Source organism: Ranitomeya imitator, chromosome 2 (genome assembly GCF_032444005.1).
Source record: "Ranitomeya imitator isolate aRanImi1 chromosome 2, aRanImi1.pri, whole genome shotgun sequence".
Classification (NCBI taxonomy): domain Eukaryota; kingdom Metazoa; phylum Chordata; class Amphibia; order Anura; family Dendrobatidae; genus Ranitomeya; species Ranitomeya imitator.
Window position 1 is genome coordinate 564,363,389 of NC_091283.1, and position 25,536 is coordinate 564,388,924.

Below are 25,536 nucleotides of genomic sequence, written 5' to 3' on the forward strand. Positions count from 1 at the left end.
CTCCCTCTTTGGGCAGAGCCTCCCCCACTGCCTCGACGCACTGAGCTGCTTTGTAAAACACTAGCAGCACTCCTCTCAGTTGGACTGGAGAAGATGATGGAATTCACCAGTGTGTCGTGGTACTCCCGCAATTTACGCTCCCGGGTCAACGCTGGGATGAGGTTTTGGACGTTGTCCCGGTAGCGAGGATCGAGGAGGGTGAACACCCAATAATCAGGCATGTTGAGAATGTGGTCGATGCGGCGGTCGTTTCTCAGGCACTGCAGCATGAAATCCACCATGTGCTGCAGACTGCCAACTGGCCCAGAAACGCTGTCCCCTGCTTGAGACATGGTTTCTGCCCGCTCGTCATCACCCCACCCTCGCTGTACACACTGACCACTGGACAATTGTGTCGCTCCCTCCTCTGGACGGAGCTCTTCCTCCTCCATTAACTCCTCCTCATCCTCCTCACAAAGTGGCCCCTGCGTACCCCTTTGTGAGGAACCACGTGGCGCTGACTCTCCAGAAGCTGATGGAAAAGGTGACTCCTCATCCTCCACCTCTTCCACAACATCATCCCTTAACCCTTGCAAAGTTTGCTGAAGCAGGCAGATAAGGGGGACAGTCATGCTGACTAGTGCATCATCTGCACTTGCCATCCGCGTGGAATAATCAAAAGGACGCAAAACCTGGCAGACGTCCTTCATAGTGGCCCACTCTGTGGTTGTGAAGTCTGATCGGCGCTGACTGCGACTTCTTTGCGCCTGATGCAGCTGGTACTCCATAACTGCTTGCTGCTGCTCACACAACCGCTCCATCATATGTAACGTGGAATTCCACCGGGTAGGTAGGTCACATATGATGCGGTGTTCCGGAAGGCGGAATCGGCGCTGCAGAGCAGCAATGCGGGATCTGGCCAAGCTGGAACGCCGCAAGTGAGCACACTCTAGGCGGACCTTGTGCAGCAGGGCATCAAGATCCGGATAGTCCCTCAGAAAACTCTGCACAACCAAATTGAGCACATGTGCCAGACATGGGATGTGAGTGAGGTTGCCAAGGGCCAAAGCTGCCACCAGATTTCGGCCATTGTCACACACTACCATGCCTGGCTGGAGATTCGCTGGCAGTAACCACACATCGCTCTCCTGCTTGATGGCATTCCAGAGCTCCTGCGCTGTGTGGCTTCGATTCCCCAATGAAACTAGTTTCAAGACGGCCTGCTGACGTTTGGCCACGGCTGTGCTCATGTCGGTCATAGGTAAACGTTCACGGGTCCATGTGGAGGTGGACTGTGACGGCTCCTGCAGAGATGATTCTGAGGAACTTGTGTAAGAGGAGGAGTCAATGCGTACAGACTGGATTCCTGCAATCCTTGGAGTGGGCAGGACACGTCTTGCGCCACTCGCACGATCTGTACCTGGCTCAACAACATTAACCCAATGGGCAGTGAGGGAAACGTATCGCCCCTGTCCATGCTGACTGGTCCACGCATCAGTGGTGAGGTGGACCTTGCTACTGACGGCGTTCAGTAGCGCATGTTTTATGTTTCCCTCAACATGCCTGTGCAGGGCAGGGACAGCTTGCCTGCTGAAGTAAAAGCGGCTGGGCACCTTGTACTGTGGGACTGCCAATGCCATCAAGTCACGGAAGCTGTCAGTCTCCACCAGCCTGAATGAGAGCATTTCCAGGGACAGTTTGGCAATGCCTGCATTCAGAGCCTGTGCTCGGGGGTGGTTGGCCGAGAATGCCCGAGAATGCCCGCCTTTTCTCCCATGCCTGTACTACCGATGGCTGTAGAGTAGACTGGGAGTGTGAGGATGACTGGGAAGGTGGTGCTGTGGGTGGAATTACACAAGGTCTCTGGACAACAGTGCCAGAGGTTCTTCCATGGCGATCCTGGGAGGAAGCCAAACCAGCTGTGCGTGAGCTGGAGGAAGAGGCAACACGAGCTGAAGAGGTGGTAGCTGCCGCTGTTGGTTGGCCTACATCTTCAGTGTGTTTCTGTAACTCCACCGCGTGCCTGGTCCGCACATGTTTCCACATATTTGTGGTATTGAGGTTGCTGACATTTTTCCCTCTTTTTACTTTCTGATGACACAGCTTGCATTTGACAAAACAAATGTCATCTGCAACTGTGTCAAAAAAGGACCAGGCACTGCAAGTCTTGGGAGCGCCCTTTTTGGCTTTGGAAAGAGACAGGCTCCTAACGGGTGCCAAAGTGGAGGCTACAGGCTCCGCAGTCTTCCCCCTCCCTCTCCCTCTTTGGCCCGTTAGGGGAATCTCTTCCTCAGAGCTGCTCCCACCATCTTCCTGTTCCTCACGCCACGATGGGTCAACGACCTCATCATCTCCACTACCCTCTGCCACCAACTGCTCCTCCTGGGTAGTCTCGGCAGCACAGTACGCACCAAAAAGCGGCACCTGAGTTTCATCATCAGATGCGTACTGCGCTGTGGTCACCGGAGCCACTGGCCCACCCGCCTCTTCAGAGTCAGAGAGACAAAGCTGTTGGGCATCACTGCACACTGCCTCTTCTTCCATTTCTCCAATGCTGCTTGGCTGGCCCCCTGTTTCCAAGCCAAGAGATTCAGAGGACAGAAGTAGAGACGGCTCCTGTCCTGGGCTCTCTGACTGCCTGGCCAATTTGGCAGGTGGTGAAGAGACAGATGGCTGCTCTCCAGTGCGCTGTGCCTGAGAGGATGTGGCACTAACTGAAGTCGATGCCGAGGCGTTAGCTGCCATCCACCCGACAACGGCTTCAATTTGGTCTTCACGCAGCAGCGGTGCACGGCGCTCTCTGACAAAGCTGCGCATGAAGGACTGTTCCCTGCTGAAACTGAGTGACGACGAGTCACCGGTGCCCGCAGCAGGCACAGAATCACCACGTCCTCTCCCTGCTCCTCTCCCTGCTCCGCGCCCACGCCCACGTGCCTTACTTCCTGCCCTCTTCATCTTGGTTGACAGATAAAGATAAGCAGAAAAGTACTAAGGCCTTAGTGTGCTTATTCCTGAAATGCTCCTCCTAACAGGTGTAAGAAACACTAATGTTGTAAAGTGTGGACTAAACTTTATTATTTTTCAAATGTGGCCTACACAAGTGTTAAGTTGTGTTTGGTGAACTTTCCTTTTTTTTTTTCTGCAGATCGGACTACAGAGCAAGTTTAACTCACACGGGGACCGTGCAGACAGCCGTAAACGACGCTGCAAGGCCCAAAAACCCTCCTCTAGGTTATCCTATGTAGTGTTTTTCCACTATTTAGCTGGAGACGGGTGGAAAGACACTAATAGGAAATTTTTTTTTTAAAATTTTAAACAGGCTGCACTATTTGAAAAAAAGGAAAAAATTTTTCAAGGTATGAGGCAGTAACGCACCCTGAGCTGAATCCAACCGGCTATGGCTGCACACAGACTACAGGGCGAGCTGCGCTCACACAGAGACCGTGCAGACAGCCGTAAACGGCGCTGCAAGGCCCAAAAAAAACCCTCTAGGTTATCCTATGTAGTGTTTTTCCACAATTTAGCTGGAGACGGGTGGAAAAACACTAATAGGAAATTTTTTAAAAAAATTTTAAACAGGCTGCACTATTTGAAAAAAAGGAAAAATTTTTTCAAGGTATGAGGCAGTAACGCACCCTGAGCTGAATCCAACCGGCTATGGCTGCACACAGACTACAGGGCGAGCTGCGCTCACACAGAGATCGTGCAGACAGCCGTAAACGGCGCTGCAAGGCCCAAAAAAAACCCTCTAGGTTATCCTATGTAGTGTTTTTCCACAATTTAGCTGGAGACGGGTGGAAAAACACTAATAGGAAAATTTTTTTTAAATTTTAAACAGGCTGCACTATTTGAAAAAAAGGAAAATTTTTTTCAAGGTATGAGGCAGTAACGAACCCTGAGCTGAATCCAACCGGCTATGGCTGCACACAGACTACAGGGCGAGCTGTGCTCACACGGAGACCGTGCAGACAGCCGTAAACGGCACTGCAAGGCCCAAAAAAACCCCTCTAGGTTATCCTATGTAGTGTTTTTCCACAATTTAGCTGGAGACGGGTGGAAAAACACTAATAGGAAATTTTTTTTGAAATTTTAAACAGGCTGCACTATTTGAAAAAAAGGAAAAATTTTTTCAAGGTATGAGGCAGTAATGAACCCTGAGCTGAATCCAACCGGCTGTGGCTGCACACAGACTACAGGGCGAGCTGCGCTCACACGGAGACCGTGCAGACAGCCGTAAACGGCGCTGCAAGGCCCAAAAACCCCCCTCTAGGTTATCCTATGTAGTGTTTTTCCACAATTTAGCTGGAGACGGGTGGAAAAACACTAATAGGAAATTTGAGAAAAAATGTGCAGCAGGCTGCAGTATGAGCAAAAAAGGACAACTGTGTGAGGCAGTGTGAACCCCCCCTGAGCTGAATACAACCGGGTATATGGCTGCACACAGACTACAGAGTGAGCTGCACACACACACACAGAGACCTTGCAGAACGCTGTTAAAACAGCGCTGCAAGGCAAGAGCAAGGTGAACAGTGAAGAACACACAGCGTTTTGCTAAATTAGCTTTGGGAAAGGAAAATAAAGCAATTAGCTATCTCAACTGGCCCTCAGTTAGAACACAGCATCCTGTCCCTAACTGAAATCACAGCAGAGTGAGTGCAAAATGGCGGCAGCGTTTTTTATAGTGCAGAGTGACATCATTTCAGCAGCCAATCACAGCCTTGCCAGTACTTACATGCCCACCATGCTAAACAGGATGTGCCCACACTTCCATTCATTCCTCATTGGCTGCTGCGTTCAGTTTGAATTCTGGGAACTTCCGATTCCGGTATTCGATACGCGGGAAGTATCGGAATTCGGTATCGGAATTCCGATACCGCAAATATCGGCCGATACCCGATACTTGCGGTATCGGAATGCTCAACACTAATTGTGAGCCCAATTGGGGACAGCGATGATAATGTGTGCAAACTGTAAAGCGCTGCGGAATAGGTTAGCGCTATATAAAAATAAAGATTATTATTATTATTATGATCCCAAGCAGAACTGTACCTTTTTCGAGCAGTTAGTTGGGAGGGGGATGAGTTCGATGCTGTAGCTCTCTCACTTATATCTTGAGGTAATAAAGATGCTCCTGGCTGTCCTGAGTGCTTGTATGATTACGGCAATTATTTCCCAGGAAGATCTGGTCTATACAGCTTGTCTGATTTCAGTCTGGCAGGAGACTCTCTAGCACACGCCTTGCTCTTGGATGTCCAGGACACAATAACAACTTTCCCAGTATCCCATAGGGCTGAGCTAGCCACTCCATGTCTGCTATAACCATTTTAACCCCTATAGTTGCTGGATTATTTTAAATGAACAATGCAGCTTCTATTTGTCACACTCTTCCCTCCTAATTTAATGTCGTCCCTTACATTTGTTTTCTTTGTAGTTGGTCTTACCAACCCTAGTAACTATTCTCCCTTAATTGTACTTTTGAAAGACGTGGTGAAAGTCATGTAACACTGTGTGTATGTTAAACATTGCTCATTTAGCATTCAATTTAAAATATTAACAACAATCTTACCCTAACTAAGGGTACCGTCACACTATACCATTTCGATCGCTACGACGGTACGATTCGTGATGTTCCAGCGATATCGTTATGATATCGCTGTGTCTGACACGCAGCAGCGATCAGGGATCCTGCTGAGAATCGTACGTCGTAGCAGATCGTTTAGAACTTTCTTTCATCGCTGGATCTCCCGCTGTCATCGCTAGATCGGTGTGTGTGACACCGATCTAGCGATCTAGCGATGCGTTCGCTTGTAACCAGGGTAAACATCGGGTAACTAAGCGCAGGACCGCGCTTAGTAACCCGATGTTTACCCTGGTTACAAGCATAAAACTAAAAAAAAAAAAAAAAAGCACATACTTACATTCTGGTGTCCGTCAGGTCCCTTGCCGTCTGCTTCCCGCACTGTGACTGCCGGCCGTAAAGTGAAAGCAGAGCACAGCGGCTGTGCTTTCACTTTCACTTTACGGCCGGCAGTCACAGTGCGGGAAGCAGACGGCAAGGGACCTGACGGACACCAGAATGTAAGTATGTGCTCTTTGTTTTTTTTTAGTTTTACGCTTGTAACCAGGGTAAACATCGGGTTACTAAGCGCGGTCCTGCGCTTAGTTACCCGATGTTTACCCTGGTTACCCTGGGACCTCGGCATCGTTGGTCGCTGGAGAGCGGTCTGTGTGACAGCTCTCCAGCGACCACACTACGATTTACCTACGATCTCGGCCAGGTCATATCGCTGGTCGTGATCGTAGGTAAATCGTATAGTGTGACGGTACCCTTACTCTTGGTTGTAGATCTCCTGCAAGAAGTAAAACAACTTAATCAACCAGCATCTCTTCAGCTGAAACTTTACATCTGTCTTCAACCAGTTAAGGCTTAAGGCCCCTTCACATTAAGCGACGCTGCAGCGATACCGACAACGATCCGGATCGCTGCAGCGTCGCTGTTTGGTCACTGGAGAGCTGTCACACTGACAGCTCTCCAGCGACCAACGATGCCGGTAACCAGGGTAAACATCGGGTAACTAAGCGCAGGGCCGCGCTTAGTAACCCGATGTTTACCCTGGTTACCATCCTAAAAGTAAAAAAAAACAAACGCTACATACTTACCTACCGCTGTCTGTCCTCCAGCGCTGTGCTCTGCTCTCCTCCTGCTCTGGCTGTGAGCGTCGGTCAGCCGGAAAGCAGAGCGGTGACGTCACCGCTCTGCTTTCCGGCCGCTGTGCTCACAGCCAGTACAGGAGGAGTGCAGAGCACAGCGCTGGAGGACAGACAGCGGTAGGTAAGTATGTAGCGTTTGTTTTTTTTTACTTTTAGGATGGTAACCAGGGTAAACATCGGGTTAATAAGCGTGGCCCTGCGCTTAGTTACCCGATGTTTACCCTGGTTACCAGTGAAGACATCGCTGGATCGGTGTCACACACGCCGATCCAGCAATGTCAGGAGGAGTCCAGCGACGAAATAAAGTTCTGGACTTTATTCAGCGACCAACGATCTCCCAGCAGGGGCCTGATCGTTGGTCGCTGTCACACATAACGATTTCATTAACGATATCGTTGCTACGTCACAAAAAGCAACGATATCGTTAACAATATCGTTATGTGTGAAGGTACCTTTACTAGTATCAAGTACTTTAATCCTTTTTTGTTATTGCAAAGCCTTTTAGTTTAAGTTAAGGCAAAGAGTGTATTCACTCAGGTAAAGTCTTTTGTAAAGTACATCACTGGGAGATACCACTCAGGTTGGCTTACCTGGCCCATAGGCAGCAATACCTGATTCAATTCGACAGTACTTGGTACTCTACTTGGTTCACCAAGTGCATCATAGGTCAGTGTCACGGTCTTCTTACATCTTGGGTCGAAGTCCTTCTGTAGGGTTCTTCCTCGGATACTACTGATTCTTCCATTACAACGGCTTCTTCCTCCGCATTCATTTCGAGTACTCCATCAGATGCTCTTGGAACTACATCCATAGGTTCTTGTTCTTCTGTTGTATCATCCATCTCTGTATGGTCTAGTGATTCCTCTAACCCTAGGTTCCTATCGATATCTTCGTCAAGTGGTGTTTAATCCATCAGTTCTGAAATTAACCTTAATTTTGTTTCTTGATACGAACTATGAAGCTTCAGGGCTTAGTTCACTTTCATGAGGATGGTCATTTTCACTTGTCAGCATGCAAAGTACAAATGTCTGGTCTTCTCTTCATCTGGACTCTCAAAGTCACTGTCCACCTCAAAAGCTTCAGTCTGTGGTAGTCTCTCAGTTGGTCTTGGTCAACGTTGATCCACATGTGGAATGTCTTGTTGTGGTGGGAGGTAATCACATGGTAGTAGCAAGTTCCGATGGATTATTCTTGTTTTGTTGTCTCGGTCTCCAGTCTGATTTCATAAACTGGGCTTTCGTTGGACTTCCTCTTTTTGACCACATACACCTTGTGCTCCCAGTAAGAACAAAGTTTTCCTGGACCACCTTTCTCATGTACATTTTTGACTAGCACGCAACTTCCAGGTATCATTTCCGCTCCATGACATTTTCGATCATAGTATTCTTTGCTCTTGTTTTACCCTTCCGTGACCACTTTTGATGCTATGTTGTATGCTTCTGCCATACGTTCTTTCCATTTCCGAACATAGTCAGGGTACTTTTTTTAAGTCTCTGAAATTGGAGTATCGAACATTATATCGATTGGTAGTCTTGGAGATAGACCAAACAACAGCATGACTGGTGAATTACCTGTTGCTTCGCTATTGGTACAATTGTAGAAATGTACCACTTCTGATACAAAATTCTTCCAATCCTTCTTCTCATCGGCTGTTAAAGTTCTCAACATCGAGAGGTTGAAACGTTCCACTTGTCAATTGCCTTCAGAATGATAAGGTGTAGTGTGAGATCTCTGGATCCTACAGTATTTTCCTAACATGACAAAGAGCTGGTTCTCAAATACCCTTCCCTGGCCATGGTGTAGGCTTGATGGGAATACAAACTTCAGAACGAAGTGATTGAAAATCTTCTCTGCCACTGTTTTACCAGAATTACTAGTGGTAGCATATGCTTGAGCAAATTGAGTAAAATGGTCCATCACCACTAAGATATATTCATATCCGCCTTTTCATGTCTCGAGATGCAGGAAGACTGTTGAAACGATCTCAAATGGGTATGTAATTTGGATGTTGCCCATAGGTACTCGGGTTGGTGTGTTAGGTTGCTTATTTTTCAAGCAACCACACTCTCTGGTCACAAACCTCTCGATATCTTTGCATGTGAGGTGAGGGGGAGGGGGGTGAGTCTGGTGTTCTAGTTCTCTCAATTCTATCTTGGGGTAATAAAGATGCTCCTGACTGTCCTGACTGCTTCTATGAATATACTAATTGCTTCCCAGGAAGAACTGGTCTATGCAGCTTGTCTGATTTCAGTCTGGCAGGAGACTCTCTAGCACACACCTTACTCTTGGATATCCAGGACACAATAACAACTTTCCCAGTATCCTCTGGGGCTGAGCTAACCACTCCATGTCTGCTATAACCATTTTAGCCCCTAGTTTCTGGATAAATCAACAGTGCAGCTTCTACCTATCACACTAAAAAACTACAGGCATCACTTACCTTAATTAAGGTAAGTGTTCATGATTCCACCATAAGAAAGAAACTGGGCAAAATGACCTACATGGCAGAATTCCAAGATGAAAACCACTGCTGAGCAAAAAGAATGTAAACACTCATCTCAGTTTTGCCAGAAAACATCTTGATGATCGCCAAGACTTTTGGGAGAATACTCTGTGGACTGAGGAGCCAAAAGTTAAACTTTTTGGAAGGTGTATGTCCCATTGGCATAGAAGTAACACAGCATTTCAGAAAAGGAACATGATATCTATAGTAAAATATAGTGGCGGTAGCGGTAGTGTGATGGCCTGAGGCTGTTTTGTTGCTTCAGGACCTGGAAGACTTGCGGTTGTAAATGGAACCATGAATTCTGCTGTCTACCAAAAAACCCTAAATTAGAATGTCTGGCCATCTATTTGTGACTTCAAGCTGAACCACACTTGGGTTATGCAGCAGAACAATAATCCAAAACACACCAGCAAGTCCACCTCTGAATGGCTTAAGTAAAACAAAATTAAGACTTTGGAGTGGCCTTGTCAAAGTCCTGACCTTCATCTGATTGAGGTGCTGTGACATGACCTTAAAAAGGCGGTTCATGTTCAGAAACCCTTCAATGTGGCTAAATGACAAGAATTCTGCAGAGATGAGTGGACCAAAATTCCTCCAGAGCATTGTAAAAGACTCATTGCCGGTTATCACAAGCGCTTGATTGCAGTTGTTGCTGCCAAGGGTAGCCCAACCAATTGCTGCTAAGGGTGGGGCAAACACTTTTTCACACAGGGCCCTGTAGGTTTTGATTTATTTTTCCTTTAATAAAAAAGACATTCATTTATAAACTGCATTTTATGTTTACTTGTGTTATCTGTCTAATATTTAAATTTGTTTGGTGATCTGAAAATTTAAGTGTGACAAACATGCAAAAGAACAGGAAATCAGGAAGGGGGCAAACACTTTTTCACACAACTGTATATCCAATAACTATACACACTTTACGCACAAGAAAACTTTATTATACAGCTGAGTTGCTGAGTGCTGGAAAAAAGCTTAATTTATTTTCATGCTTCATTTATTTCATGGAACTTACCGAAAAACATAGTCATGTGAATCAATCTCTTTTCCCATTCGAGATCCATTGAGAATGCCTCCATTTCCAACCACGGCACAGTTAACGCAGTGTGGAACCTTTCCACTCTTTTCTGCAAGGAGCAGTTGCTGATCAGCTATAACAGGTAGAACAGACACAACTTCTTTCACCACTAAGCCAAACAGAGAGAGATAATGGTTAAAAATTCATGATGTATAGATAGATTTTATTGTATGAAAGTTATGACTGATGCTGACCCTTTAAGAAATTGGCTCACTACCATAGAATGCTATTTCATTAAAGGGAATCTGTCAGTATGATCAATCCTCCTAAGCCATTTATATATGGGCATGTAGGTCATAAGAAGGTGAATAAAATGATACCTTGATATCTGCATTCAAATGTCTTATTTCAGAGCTATCCATGTGTTTCTTATATGTAAATGAGCTGTTCAGAACTATGGGCAGGTCACTGATCTGCATGAGAATCTGCCTCCAGAGATAATTTTTAATAAGAAGGGGCGTTCCTAGTGAGACATGTAAAGCAGAACAGTAAAAGTGAACTTTGTTTCCTTACAAACTTATTTGCTGCAGCTCTCACAGCTCTGCTGTAGTGCAACAGTATTATAACACTGTCTGCCTGTGAGAAGGAAGCTGAGAGGAACCTACAGATGTGTCAGTTATAGCTGTAGGAAGGAGAGCCAGGCTAACGGTCTCTCCTGCGTGTCTGGGCCAGAGCCGACAGGGCTGTCATCAGTGTTGCAGGGGGAAGAGATTGCTGACTGGAGCAGTTCAGGGCTCCTGACTGATGGTGGTGGGTCTGACATAAATAGCAGTTTGAGCGGGAAGATGGAACACTTGGCGGGGACCGAGCTTGTGAGTAGTAAGATGGTTAACTCCCTGTTCATAGACCCACGCCCGCTAACTGTGCCTATACCCCCAGCTAGCCACACTGCCGACACATCCTACCCTCAGCCCAGAGAGACTTCTGCACCAGATAGTGACCAGAATAGAGTACGTACCTTGCCTCCGCTCACCACCATGGAGTCCCATCCTTGCAGTGCCTGCTAAGGACCGGCCTGTGCCTGTGACTGTGTGCTTTTACTGCGGCCTTGCCTACTGAACTTTCTGCTTCTTCTTCTGTGCCGCCGACCATCACCCCTGCCTCACCGTGCGCACGGATCAGGAGCTCGTGTGCCAAAAAACCCGAAGGATTAGTCGTCGCCAGGAGAAAGTGCATCTCTCATCTGCGGGACCGGATCGGAAACATCGGCGCCGCCTGTGGCGCCGCCTAGGGATCTTCCAGCCACCTTCCTCCAGCGCACAGAGACTGATAATTTAACCTGTTATATTCTAGTGCATTTGACTTTCCTCTATCCTCCAATCACATCCTTTACCCCTCTGCTTGTATAATTACTGTTCGTATAGATAAAGAACCTGTTAACTCTTGCTCTGCCTCCTGTGTGTCACTGCATCCTACGCACCTGCTAGCATCCTACATAGCCACACACAACTCCGCAGTGAGATCAGGAGAGCAGAGAGCGGTCATTACATATCACACTCATTTACATATTAGGAAACCTTGGATTTCTCTGCAATAAGACATTGGATAGCAGATATTAATGTATCATTTTATTCACCTTCCTATGATTTACATGTCCATTTAGATGGCTTACGAGGTTTGATCCTACCGACAGATTCCCTTTAACGATGTACATTTAATAAATGCAACAACAGTAGGCTGTGGAGATACAGATAGAAATGTATGACAACTGGCACAGGCTTCCATTTAGTGTATACGTCCGTGTCCCGGTAGTATGCCTTAAACCTAGTGCACAAATTTAGTCTGCCCTTAGCCTAACAATAAATATGCCCACACTGCACTTAAACTAGGTGTTCAGTGCCGTAAACATATTGTAACCTGCTCATTTCACCTGTATGTTCTAAAACCCTTTCATTCCTGTTTTACAGCTGTGACATGTTGATTGAATATGTTGTTCATCTATGACCTATTAAAGAGAATCTGTCACAAGGTTTTTGCTACTCATATGAGAGCAACATAATATAGGAAAAGAGACCCTGATTCCAGCGATGTATCATTTAGTTTACTGGGGGCAGTGTTTATTATACAATCAGAGTTTTTAGATGTAGTATGAAGCAGAGTTCAGAAAGCTAACCCCGCCCACACCAGGCTCTGTATGTACATTGTCTAATGACAGTGAGTCGCTTATCACAGGAGTGGGAGTGGTCAGTCTAGCATTTGCGGTGAAACCTATTCCAGGCAGTTATAATCTCCTTGTGATAAAACCTTCATTGTAAGTTAACAACAGCACACTGCCAAAAAAGTGACACACCGCTGAAATCTGTGTTTCAAGCCTCTATCTCCTGTTGTCTTCAGATTACATAGCAAAAACCTGCTGACATATTCTCTGTAATCTGAATGTCTGGCTGTATAATATAGTATAATATATGGTAGTTTATTTTTATTTAATACAGTATATTGGCTGCTCTATGTAGGAGCTTTCCATTGTAGTTAATAAAGAAAAATCCTGCTCTAAAGGGATATACAGTAAATGGTCACTTTATGAGGCTACGTTCACACTAGCGTTGTGCGCGACGCGACGCACAACGCACCGAAAAACGCGTGCAAACGCACGCAAAAACGCTGCGTTTTTCGACGCGTGCGTCGTTTTTTGACGAAAATCGGACGCAAGAAAAATGCAACTTGCTGCGTTTTCTTGGTCCGACGCTAGCGTAAAAAAAAACGCACGTGTCGGAAAACGCAACAAGCAAAAACGCATGCGTCCCCCATGTTAAACATAGGGGCGCATGACGCGTGCGTCGCCGCTGCGTCGCCCGACGCTAGCGCGACGCACACTAGCCGAACGCTAGTGTGAACGTAGCCTGAGAGATACCCACCTAGTAGCTTGTTGGACCCTCGCTCTCTTTCTCTCTCTCTCCTTGGTTAATAACTTTTTGCTGGATGTCACGAGGATATTATGTTCAGAATCTTCTGCATGTGTCCTTTTTCTATCAACACGATATTGTTTCCTGAGTTCTGTGAAAAATCTGTCACTTGCCATGTAACTTGTTGAAAGCACCATCCTTGTCTGATTATGTGTCTCTTTAAAGACGCCAAGCCAATTATCTGCGCGTGCATCAGAGATTAGGAGTTTTGACCTTTTGTTCAATCACTTTTGGAAATTGTTTCTGCTGTTCTGCTTTCCATATTGTTAAAGTCTTTAAGTGACCGTGTTTGTGGCCTTTGAAACATACTCTAGTGACCTTTTTGCATGACCTTGTACTTGTCACTTTAAAGGGAATGTATAAACTGACCTATTGTTTAAATCAAATTTTTGTGCTGATTGTACATTTTTTTATTAATTAGCTTTTTTTCATAGCATAATAAAAAATGCTAATCTTACAATTTTAATACTGGCTGCTAATGCTATTTTAGACTCAGACTTTCTATTTTTTTTTACAGAATACGTTTCAGCAACCTTGCTATCATCACAGGCAGTATTACAAATAACACCTCTATACACAGAAGATAATCCATCATTTACATCAACACCATTCACCCTGCTTCCTCTGCTCCCCTTCCTTCACAATGCACCTGCTCAATACAATAGAGAGGGCCTGAGTCAGTCTATTGCTGCTAATGTACATGCAGATTTCTTGACAGAACAGGGAATAACATAAAAATCTGATTTAAACAGTAGGCCATTTTCTGATGACACATTCCCTTTAAGAGCTACTCTGCTGTCAATATCGGTGGAGTCCTGCACTGTTTGTTTTTCTTCATCTACTGCCCTAATCTTTACAACTTCTTCAGTCTTTACAAAATCTCAGTCTTCGTCTCCAGTGTATTAATCAGTGCACTGTACGTGTCAAGGAAACTGCGTAACAATATGTTTGTAACATGGCTATCTTTTATATCCTCACCCACTGACTTCAGTTGTGTGATTACTCCCATTATTACATCTATATTGTCCCGCGCACTTTGCTGTGTTTACAGTTTCCTTGGCAGAAATAACTTGCTGTTTAGAGCGGATTCCACATGCCTTAAGCTGTGTTCTTATGAAGATTAGCTTGTCTTTAGGGATGAGAGAACCTGCTGGGATAAGGTGTTATCTGAGCATGCTCACATGCAAACCAAGTGACTTCGGCGTCCTCGAAAAATATGTTTGAGTCCCCGCTCCTGCATGTCTCACGGCTGTTCAACAGCCGTAACATATGCAGGGATTGGCTGTTTGTTAGCCATCGATATTGATTGCAACATTTAGGAGGCTGTGAGAATGAACGGCGCCCTCGAGACATCATTGTGAGGGCCCCGATCGTTGTCATGGCAACCTGAGGTCATCATGACGAACCCGGGGTCGCCCAGCTACTAAAAGCCTGTTAAACTATGCTTAGAGCATAACCAAGAGGCTTCTGCTAGTCACAGCGCAAAGCAATGCATTATACCAGCGACAAGAGAAACGTTAAAGTCCCATAGAGGGACTAAGTAAAAAAATACAATTTTTTTTTTTTAAATTGTAAAAATATTTTTAAAAAATTGTAAAAAAAAAATCACAAAATAATTATAAAAAATATATGTATTAAACTGTTAAATAAGTTTTGTTTTTTTTAACCCCTTTCTGACATCGGACGTACTATCCCGTCCATGTGGGGTGGGCCCCTATGACCATGGATGGGATAGTACGTCCAGCGCGATCGGCGGCGCTCACCTATCGCAGCTGACATCCGGCACTATGTGCCAGGAGCGGTCACGGACCGCCCCCGGCACATTAACCCCTGGCACACCGCGATCAAAGATGATCGCGATGTGCCGGCGGTGCAGGGAAGCATCGCGCAGGGAGGGGGCTCCCTGCGTGCTTCCCTGAGCCCCCCGCAGCAACGCGATGTGATCGCGTTGCTGCAAGGGTCTTACCTCCCTCCCTCCCTGCTCCAGGCCCGGATCCAAGATGGCCGCGGATCCGGGTCCTGCAGGGAGGGAGGTGGCTTCACAGAGCCTGCTCAGAGCAGGCACTGTGAAGCAGCCTGCACTGCTATCAGATCGGTGATCTGACAGAGTGCTGTGCAAACTGTCAGATCACCGATCTGTGATGTCCCCCCCTGGGACAAAGTAAAAAAGTTAAAAAAAAATTTTTCAAATGTGTAAAAAAAAATAAAAAAAAATATTCCAAAATAATGAAAAAAAAAAAAATATTATTCCCATAAATACATTTCTTTATCTAAATAAAAAAAAAAAAAACAATAAAAGTACACATATTTAGTATCGCCGCGTCCGTAACGGCCCGACCTATAAAACTGGCCCACTAGTTAACCCCTTCAGTAAACACCGTAAGGGAAAAAAAAAAAACGAGGCAGAAAACAACGCTTTATTATCATACCGCCGAACAAAAAGTGGAATAACACGCGATCAAAAAGACAGATATAAATAATCATGGTACCGCTGAAAACGTCATCTTGTCCCTCAAAAAACGAGCTGCCATATTGCATCATCAGCAAAAAAATAAAAAGTTATAGTCCTGAGAATAAAGCGATGCAAAAATAATTATTTTTTCTATAAAATAGTTTTTATCGTATAAAAGCGCCAAAACATAAAAAAATGATATAAATGAGGTGTCGCTGTAATGGTACTGACCCGAAGAATAAAACTGCTTTATCAATTTTACCAAACGCGGAACGGTATAAACCCCTCCCCCAAAAGAAATTCACAAATAGCTGGTTTTTGGTCATTCTGCCTCACAAAAATCGGAATAAAAAGCGATCAAAAAATGTCACGTGCCCGAAAATGTTACCAATAAAAACGTCAACTCGTCCCGCAAAAAACAAGACCTCACATGACTCTGTGGACAAAAATATGGAAAAATTATAGCTCTCAAAATGTGGTAACGCAAAAAATATTTTTTGCAATAAAAAGCGTCTTTCAGTGTGTGACGGCTGCCAATCATAAAAATCCGCTAAAAAACCCGCTATAAAAGTAAATCAAACCCCCCTTCATCACCCCCTTAGTTAGGGAAAAATTAAAAAAATGTATTTATTTCCATTTTCCCATTAGGGCTAGGGTTAGGGTTAGGGCTAAGGTTAGGGCTAGGGTTAGGGCTAGGGTTAGGGCTAGGGTTAGGGCTAGGGTTAGGGTTAGGGCTAGGGTTAGGGCTAGGGCTAGGGTTAGGGCTAGGGTTAGGGTTAGGGCTAGGGTTAGGGCTAGGGTTAGGGCTAGGGTTAGGGCTACAGTTTGGGTTGGGGCTAAAGTTATGGTTCGGGTTGGGGCTAAAGTTACAGTTAGGGTTTAGATTACATTTACAGTTGGGAATAGGGTTGGGATTGGGGTTAGGGGTGTGTCAGGGTTAGGGGTGTGGTTAGGGTTACCGTTGGAATTAGGGTTAGGGGTGTGTTTGGATTAGGGTTTCAGTTATAATTGTGGGGTTTCCACTGTTTAGGCACATCAGGGGCTCTCCAAACGCGACATGGCGTCCGATCTCAATTCCAGCCAATTCTGCGCTGCGTTGAAAAAGTAAAACAGTGCTTCTTCCCTTCCGAGCTCTCCCGTGTGCCCAAACAGGGGTTTACCCCAACATATGGGGTATCAGCGTACTCAGGACAAATAGGACAACAACTTTTGGGGTCCAATTTCTCCTGTTACCCTTGGGAAAATACAAAACTGGGGGCTAAAAAATATTTTTTGTGGGAAAAAAAAGGATTTTTTATTTTCACGGCTCTGCGTTATAAACTGTAGTGAAACACTTGGGGGTTCAAAGTTCTCACAACACATCTAGATTAGTTCCCTGGGGGGTCTAGTTTCCAATATGGGGTCACTTGTGGGGGGTTTCTACTGTTTAGGTACATTAGGGGTTCTGCAAACGCAATGTGACGCCTGCAGACCATTCCATCTAAGTCTGCATTCCAAATGGGGCTCCTTCCCTTCCGAGCTCTGCCATGCGCTCAAACGGTGGTTCCCCCCAACATACGGGGTATCAGCGTACTCAGGACAAATTGGACAACAACTTTTGTGGTCGAATTTCTCCTCTTACCCTCGGGAAAATACAAAACTGGGGGCTAAAAAATAATTTTGGGGGGAAAGATTTTTTTTTTTAATTTTCACGGCTCTGCATTACAAACTGTAGTGAAACACTTGGGGGTTCAAAGCTATCACAACACATCTAGATGAGTTCCTTAGGGGGTCTAGTTTCCAAAATGGTGTCACTTGTGGGAGGTTTCTACTGTTTAGGTACATTAGGGGCTCTGCAAATGCAATGTGACACCTGCAGACCATTCCATCTAAGTCCTCATTCCAAATGGAGCTCCTTCCCTTGCGAGCCCTCCCATGCGCCCAAACAGTGGTTCCCCCCCACATATTGGGTATCAGCGCACTCAGGACAAATTGGACAACAAATTGTGGGGTCGAATTTCTCCTGTTACCCTCGGGAAAATACAAAACTGGGGGCTAAAAAATAATTTTTGTGGGAAAAAATTTTTGTTTTATTTTTACGGCTCTCCATTATAAACTTCTGTGAAGCCCTTGGTGGGTCAAAGCGCTCAGCACACATCTAGATAAGTTCCTAAGGGGGTCTACTTTCCAAAATGGTGTCACTTGTCGGGGGTTTCTACTGTTTAGGTACATTAGGGGCTCTGCAAACGCAATGTGACACCTGCAGACCATTCCATCTAAGTCTGCATTCAAATGGCACTCCTTCCCTTCCGAGCCCTCCCATGTGCCCAAACAGTGGTTCCCCCCACATATGGTGTATCATCGCACTCAGGACAAATTGGGCAACAAATTTTGGGGTCCAATTTCTCCTGTTACCCTCTGGAAAATACAAAACTGGGGGCTAAAAAAATAATTTTTGTGGGAAAAAATTTTTATTTTATTTTTACGGCTCTGCATTATAAACTTCTGTGAAGCACTTGGTGGGTCAAAGTGCTCACCACACATCTAGATAAGTTCCTTAGGGGGTCTACTTTCCAAAATGGTGTCACTTGTGGGGGGTTTCAATGTTTAGGCACATCAGTGGCTCTTCAAACGCAACATGGCGTCCCATCTCAATTCCTGTCAATTTTGCATTGAAAAGTCAAACGGCGCTCCTTCCCTTCCGAGCTCTCCCATCCGCCCAAACAGTGGCTTACCCCCACATATGGGCTATCAGCGTACTCAGGACAAATTGTACAACAACTTTTGGGGTCCAATTTCTTCTCTTACCCTTGGGAAAATAAAAATTGGGGGCGAAAAGATAATTTTTGTGAAAAAATATGATTTTTTATTTTTACGGTTCTACATTATAAACTTCTGTGAAGCACTTGGTGGGTCAAAGTGCTCACCACACCTCTAGATAAGTTCCTTAGGGGGTCTACTTTCCAAAATGGTGTCACTTGTGGGAGGTTTCAATGTTTAGGCACATCAGGGGCTCTCCAAACGAAACATGGCGTCCCATCTCAATTCCAGTCAATTTTGCATTGAAAAGTCAAATGGCGCTCCTTCGCTTCCGAGCTCTGCCATGCGCCCAAACAGTGGTTTACCCCCACATATGGGGTATCAGCATACTCAGGACAAATTGTACAACAACTTTTGGGGTCCAATTTCTCCTGTTACCCTTGGTAAAATAAAACAAATTGGAGCTGAATTACATTTTTTGTGAAAAAAAGTTAAATGTTCATTTTTATTTAAACATTCAAAAAATTCCTGTGAAGCACCAGAAGGGTTGATAAACTTCTTGAATATGGTTTTGAGCACCTTGAGGGGTGTAGTTTTTAGAATGGTGTCACACTTGGGTATTTTCTATCATATAGACCCCTCAAAATGACTTCAAATGAGATGTGGTCCCTAAAAAAAAATGGTGTTGTAGAAATGAGAAATTGCTGGTCAACTTTTAACCCTTATAACTCCCTTACAAAAAAAAATTTTGTTTCCAAAATTGTGCTGATGTAAAGTAGACATGTGGGAAATGTTATTTATTAAGTATTTTGTGTGACATATCTCTGTGATTTAATTGCATAAAAATTCAAAGTTGGAAAATTGCGAAATTTTCATAATTTTCGCCAAATTTCCGTTTTTTTCACAAATAAACGCAGGTACTATCAAAGAATTTTTACCATTGTCATGAAGTACAATATGTCACGAGAAAACAATGTCAGAATCACTGGGATCCGTTGAAGTGTTCCAGAGTTATAACCTCATAAAGGGACAGTGGTCAGAATTGTAAAAATTGGCCCAGTCATTAACGTGCAAACCACCCTTGGGGGTAAAGGGGTTAAAGCACATATATTTGATATCGCAACATCCGGAGCAACCCAACCTAAAAAACAATCACACTAGTTAACCCCTTCAGTGAACCCCGTAAAAAAATAAATAAAAAATGAAGTAAAAAACTATGCTTTTTAATCATTCCGCTAAACAAAAAGTGGAATAAAACGCAATCAAAAAGACGAATGTAAATAAAAATTTAATCTTGTCGCCATTGTCATCTTGTCCCACCTAAAAAACGAGCCGCCATACAGTTCGATCAGTGTAAAGATAAAAAAGCTATAGCTCTCAGAATGCAGCGATACAAAAATAACATTTTTTCTATAAAATAGTTTATATTGTGTAAAAGCATAAACATAAAAAAGCTATGAATGTGAAATCACTGTAATCCTACTGACTCAAAGAATAAAGCTGCCTTATCAGTTTTACAACTAGCAGAACATCATGAAAAAATAATAAAATTCCTGAATTTCTGTTTTTTATTTTTGTTCATTATGCCTTCCAAATATCGGAATAGAAAGCAATCAAAAAACGCTCTCAAATATGGTCATGCAAAAACTTGTTTTTGCAATGCAAAAAGTCTTTTAGCCTGTGACAGCAGCCAAACATAAAAACCCCATATAAATCTGGTATCACTGTAATTGCACCATTCAAAGAATAAAGTCATCTAACTACTTATACCACACGAGGAATGATGAACAAAATAATTAAAACAAATTCTTGACCTACTATTGATTTGTTCATTCTTCTTCTCAAAGATCGCAGTAATGGTTGGCTTACATTTACCTGCGCTCTACACTGAGCGCTTACAACAGGGTTTCCGTGTAAATCTCTGAAATATGTAACTCAGACAGAACCCTCGACAGAAGATTCACTATAATGAGGCAGATGGAGGCACTGTGGACGCTATCCATCTTTATTCATGCATAAAAGTGCGGTCGACCACAGTTTTGTGCACTTCTGAAAATGACACTGCTGAACAGAGGCCAGAAGGAGTCCAGAGTAAGCCTTATTTGTTATGATCAGGCAATTCAGCACCACAATGGACATAGAAGTCAGAGCACATACAGTGGTGTGAAGAAACGAAAGATTTATTATCCCAAATCAGAAAACGTTTCGGTCCCACAACTGGACCTTCATCAGTAACGTTTACTGGGACAATATATAGATTCAAGTGGCTATATGGCCTGCCCGGAGGTAGCTACCAATATAGTATTGGATATCCAGAGAGAAAAGTTACAGCCTATATGGGTGCTGTCATCGCGGCGTCCACCGCTGAATAGCTATTCAGCGGTGGACGCCGCGATGACAGCACCCATATAGGCTGTAACTTTTCTCTCTGGATATCCAATACTATATTGGTAGCTACCTCCGGGCAGGCCATATAGCCACTTGAATCTATATATTGTCCCAGTAAACGTTACTGATGAAGGTCCAGTTGTGGGACCGAAATGTTTTCTGATTTGGGATAATAAATCTTTCGTTTCTTCACACCACAAAGTTGAGTGCCGGGTTTTGTATTATTTGCTGATTACGGTTTGGGAACCTACCCGTGCACCTCATACGGTTGTGCACACGTGTTTCTAACTACAGAGCACATACAGTGACCTGACAATAACCCAAAAACATAGAACGAGCTCTGAGACGTGGGAACTCTGCTGACCGCAATCCCTAATCCTCTCCAACCACACTAGAAGCAGCCGTGGATTGTGCCTAACGCTCCCTATGCAACTCGGCACAGCCTGAGAAACTAGCTAGCCTGAAGATAGAAAATAAGCCTACCTTGCCTCAGAGAAATACCCCAAAGGAAAAGGCAGCCCCCCACATATAATGACTGTGAGATAAGATGAAAAGACAAACGTAGAGATGAAATAGATTTAGCAAAGTGAGGCCCGACTTTCTGAACAGAGCGAGGATAGGAAAGGTAACTTTGCGGTCAACACAAAACCCTACAAATAACCACGCAAAGGGGGCAAAAAGACCCTCCGTACCAACTAACGGCAAGGAGGTACACCCTCTGCGTCCCAGAGCTTCCAGCAAGCAAGAAAAATCAAACAAGCAAGCTGGACAGAAAAAAACAGCAAACAAAAATAACAAAAGCGGAACTTAGCTATGCAGAGCAGCAGGCCACAGGAATGATCCAGGAGGAAGCAAGTCTTATACTAGAACATTGACTGGAGGCCAGGATCAAAGCACTAGGTGGAGTTAAATAGAGCAGCACCTAACGACTTCACCACATCACCTGCGGAAGGAAACTCAGAAGCCGCAGTACCACTTGTGACCACAGGAGGGAGCTCTGCCACAGAATTCACAACACTTATTATAGTGAATGGATCCCTCAGGGGTTTCATCTGAACCACATAATTTGGAGATTTAGATGGATACCTTGATTTAAGTGCTCAGCATAGAGCGCTGGATAAATGTATTCCAAAATGTTATGTAAAATGTTCCCAATAAAAGCTTCATCTTCATCCACAATAAAAACAAGTCCCCACTCAGGTCCATCATCTGTTAACGAAAATATAGGAGCCTTCAACGTTACTAGTAGCACAAAGGCTCTGGAAAAGCAAAATGGCTCCATGGTTGCTTGATCCCCAAAGAAAGTCAGCGAGTTCTGCGCTCCCAAATCCTAATGCCCTCCTCACTTCTGAGCCCCACATGTGTGGCATTTCTATAGCAATAGTAGATTCTTAATTTTTATTCAACAAGATCCACTGCTGTTTATTTCTGGAAAACACCCATGGAGTCAAATTGCCACTACATGTGTAGATAAGGTCCCATAGGGATGTAATTTCCAAAATGGGGTTACTTGAGGTGGATATTCTGCTTTTCTAGCACTTAGAGGCTCTGTATATGGAGTCCACAAACTATTCTACCATAATTTGTTCTCCAATAGTCAAATAGCACTCCATCCTTTCCAAGTCTCGCCGTATGGCTAAGCAGTACTGTACAGCCACATAAGGGGTATTTCTATGTTCAGCAGAAAAAGTGTGACAAATTTTGGTGCCATTTTTACCCATTTCCCTGTGTGAAAATGTAAAATCTGGAACTAAAACAAAAGTGTTGTGGTAAAAATGTAATTGTTCTTCACTGCCCAACGGTATAAAATTTGGTGACACACCTGTAGTGTCAATATGATCACAGCACCCCAATTGTTGTGAATTCTGTGGCAGAGCTCCCTCCTGTGGTCACAAGTGGTACTGCGGCTTCTGAGTTTCCTTCCGCAGGTGATGTGGTGAAGTCGTTAGGTGCTGCTCTATTTAACTCCACCTAGTGCTTTGAGTCTGGCCTCCTGTCAATGTTCTAGTATAGGACTTGTTTCCTCCTGGATCGTTCCTGTGGCCTGCTGCTCTGCATAGCTAAGTTCCGCTTTTGTTATTTTTGTTTGCTGTTTTTTTCTGTCCAGCTTGCTTGTTTGATTTTTCTTGCTTGCTGGAAGCTCTGGGACGCAGAGGGTGTACCTCCGTGCCGTTAGTCGGTACGGAGGGTCTTTTTGCCCCCCTTTGCGTGGTTATTTGTAGGGTTTTGCGTTGACCGCAAAGTTACCTTTCCTATCCTCGCTCTGTTCAGAAAGTCGGGCCTCACTTTGCTAAATCTATTTCATCTCTACGTTTGTCTTTTCATCTTATCTCACAGTCATTATATGTGGGGGGCTGCCTTTTCCTTTGGGGTATTTCTCTGAGGCAAGGTAGGCTTATTTTCTATCTTCAGGCTAGCTAGTTTGTCAGGCTGTGCCGAGTTGCATAGGGAGCGTTAGGCGCAATCCACGGCTGCTTCTAGTGTGGTTGGAGAGGATTAGGGATTGCGGTCAGCAGAGTTCCCACGTCTCAGAGCTCGTTCTATGTTTTTGGGTTATTGTCAGGTCACTGTATGTGCCCTGACTTCTATGTCCATTGTGGTGCTGAATTGCCTGATCATAACAGTACAGGAGGCCCAAAGTACTAATGATTCTCAATAGAGGGAAAAAAGAAGTTCTGAGGCCATTTTTTTTCTCTGCACTGTGTTTTGCCCTTTTTTTCCCCTAGACATTTGGGTGGTTCAGGACACAGGTGTAGCGATGGACATTAAAGGTCTGTCTTCATATGTGGATCAGCTCACGGCAAGAGTACAAAATATTCAAGACTTTGTGGTTCAGAATTCTATGTTAGAACCAAGAATTCCTATTCCTGATTTGTTTTTTGGAGATAGAACTAAATTTCTGAGTTTCAAAAATAATTGTAAACTATTTCTGGCTTTGAAACCTCTCTCCTCTGGTGACCCATTTCAACAAGTTAGGATCGTTATTTCTTTTTTACGTGGCGACCCTCAGGACTGGGCATTTTCTCTTGCGCCAGGAGATCCTGCATTAAGTAATATTGATGCGTTTTTCCTGGCACTCGGATTGCTGTACGATGAACCTAATTCAGTGGATCAGGCAGAGAAAAATTTGCTGGCTCTGTGTCAGGGTCAGGATGAGATAGAGGTATATTGTCAGAAATTTAGAAAGTGGTCCGTACTCACTCAATGGAATGAAGGTGCGCTCGCAGCTATTTTCAGAAAGGGTCTCTCTGAAGCCCTTAAGGATGTCATGGTGGGATTTCCTATGCCTGCTGGTCTGAATGAGTCTATGTCTTTGGCCATTCAGATCGGTCGACGCTTGCGTGAGCGTAAATCTGTGCACCATTTGGCGGTATTATCTGAGCATAAACCTGAGCCTATGCAGTGCGATAGGACTTTGACCAGAGTTGAACAGCAAGAACACAGACGTCAGAATGGGCTGTGTTTCTACTGTGGTGATTCCACTCATGCTATCTCTGATTGTCCTAAGCGCACTAAGCGGCTCGCTAGCTCTGCCACCATTGGTACGGTACAGTCAAAATTTCTTTTGTCCGTAACCTTGATTTGCTCTTTGTCATCTTATTCTGTCATGGCATTTGTGGATTCAGGCGCTGCCCTGAATTTGATGGACTTGGAGTATGCTAGGCGTTGTGGGTTTTTCTTGGAGCCCTTGCAGTGTCCTATTCCATTGAGAGGAATTGATGCTACGCCTTTGGCCAAGAATAAGCCTCAGTACTGGACCCAGCTGACCATGTGCATGGCTCCTGCACATCAGGAGGTTATTCGCTTTCTGGTGTTTCATAATCTGCATGATGTGGTCGTGTTGGGGTTGCCATGGCTACAAGTCCATAATCCAGTATTAGATTGGAAATCCATGTCTGTGTCCAGCTGGGGTTGTCAGGGGGTACATGGTGATGTCCCATTTCTGTCTATTTCGTCATCCACCCCTTCTGAGGTCCCAGAGTTCTTGTCTGATTACCGGGATGTATTTGATGAGCCCAAGTCCGATACCCTACCTCCGCATAGGGATTGTGATTGTGCTATCGATTTGATTCCTGGTAGTAAATTCCCAAAAGGTCGACTGTTTAATTTATCTGTGCCTGAGCACGCCGCTATGCGGAGTTTCGTGAAGGAGTCCTTGGAGAAGGGGCATATTCGCCCGTCATCGTCGCCATTAGGAGTGGGGTTCTTTTTTGTGGCCAAGAAGGATGGTTCGCTGAGACCTTGTATAGATTACCGCCTTCTAAATAAGATCACGGTTAAATTTCAGTACCCCTTGCCGCTGTTATCTGATTTGTTTGCTCGGATTAAGGGGGCTAGTTGGTTCACCAAGATAGATCTTCGTGGTGCGTATAATCTAGTGCGTATTAAGCGAGGCGATGAATGGAAAACTGCATTTAATACGCCCGAGGGCCATTTTGAGTACCTAGTTATGCCATTCGGACTTGCCAATGCTCCATCAGTGTTTCAGTCCTTTATGCATGACATCTTCCGAGAGTACCTGGATAAATTCCTGATTGTATACTTGGATGACATTTTGGTCTTCTCGGATGATTGGGAGTCGCATGTGAAGCAGGTCAGAATGGTGTTTCAGGTCCTGCGTGCTAATTCTTTGTTTGTGAAGGGATCAAAATGTCTCTTTGGTGTACAGAAGGTTTCATTTTTGGGGTTCATTTTTTCCCCTTCTACTATCGAGATGGACCCTGTTAAGGTCCAAGCCATCCATGATTGGACTCAGCCGACATCTCTGAAAAGTCTGCAA

General features: G+C 44.6%; 1 protein-coding gene across 1 annotated transcript in view; it reads right to left on the minus strand.

Annotated features, from left to right (window-relative positions):
• ST6GALNAC1 (ST6 N-acetylgalactosaminide alpha-2,6-sialyltransferase 1) overlaps positions 1 to 25,536 on the minus strand; it is a 157,457-nt gene that overhangs the window by 61,805 nt on the left and 70,116 nt on the right. Inside the window, exon 4 of the mRNA XM_069755733.1 lies at positions 10,212 to 10,383. Coding sequence (XP_069611834.1) covers positions 10,212 to 10,383 — 172 coding nt within the window. The remainder of the gene's footprint in view (positions 1 to 10,211; positions 10,384 to 25,536) is intronic.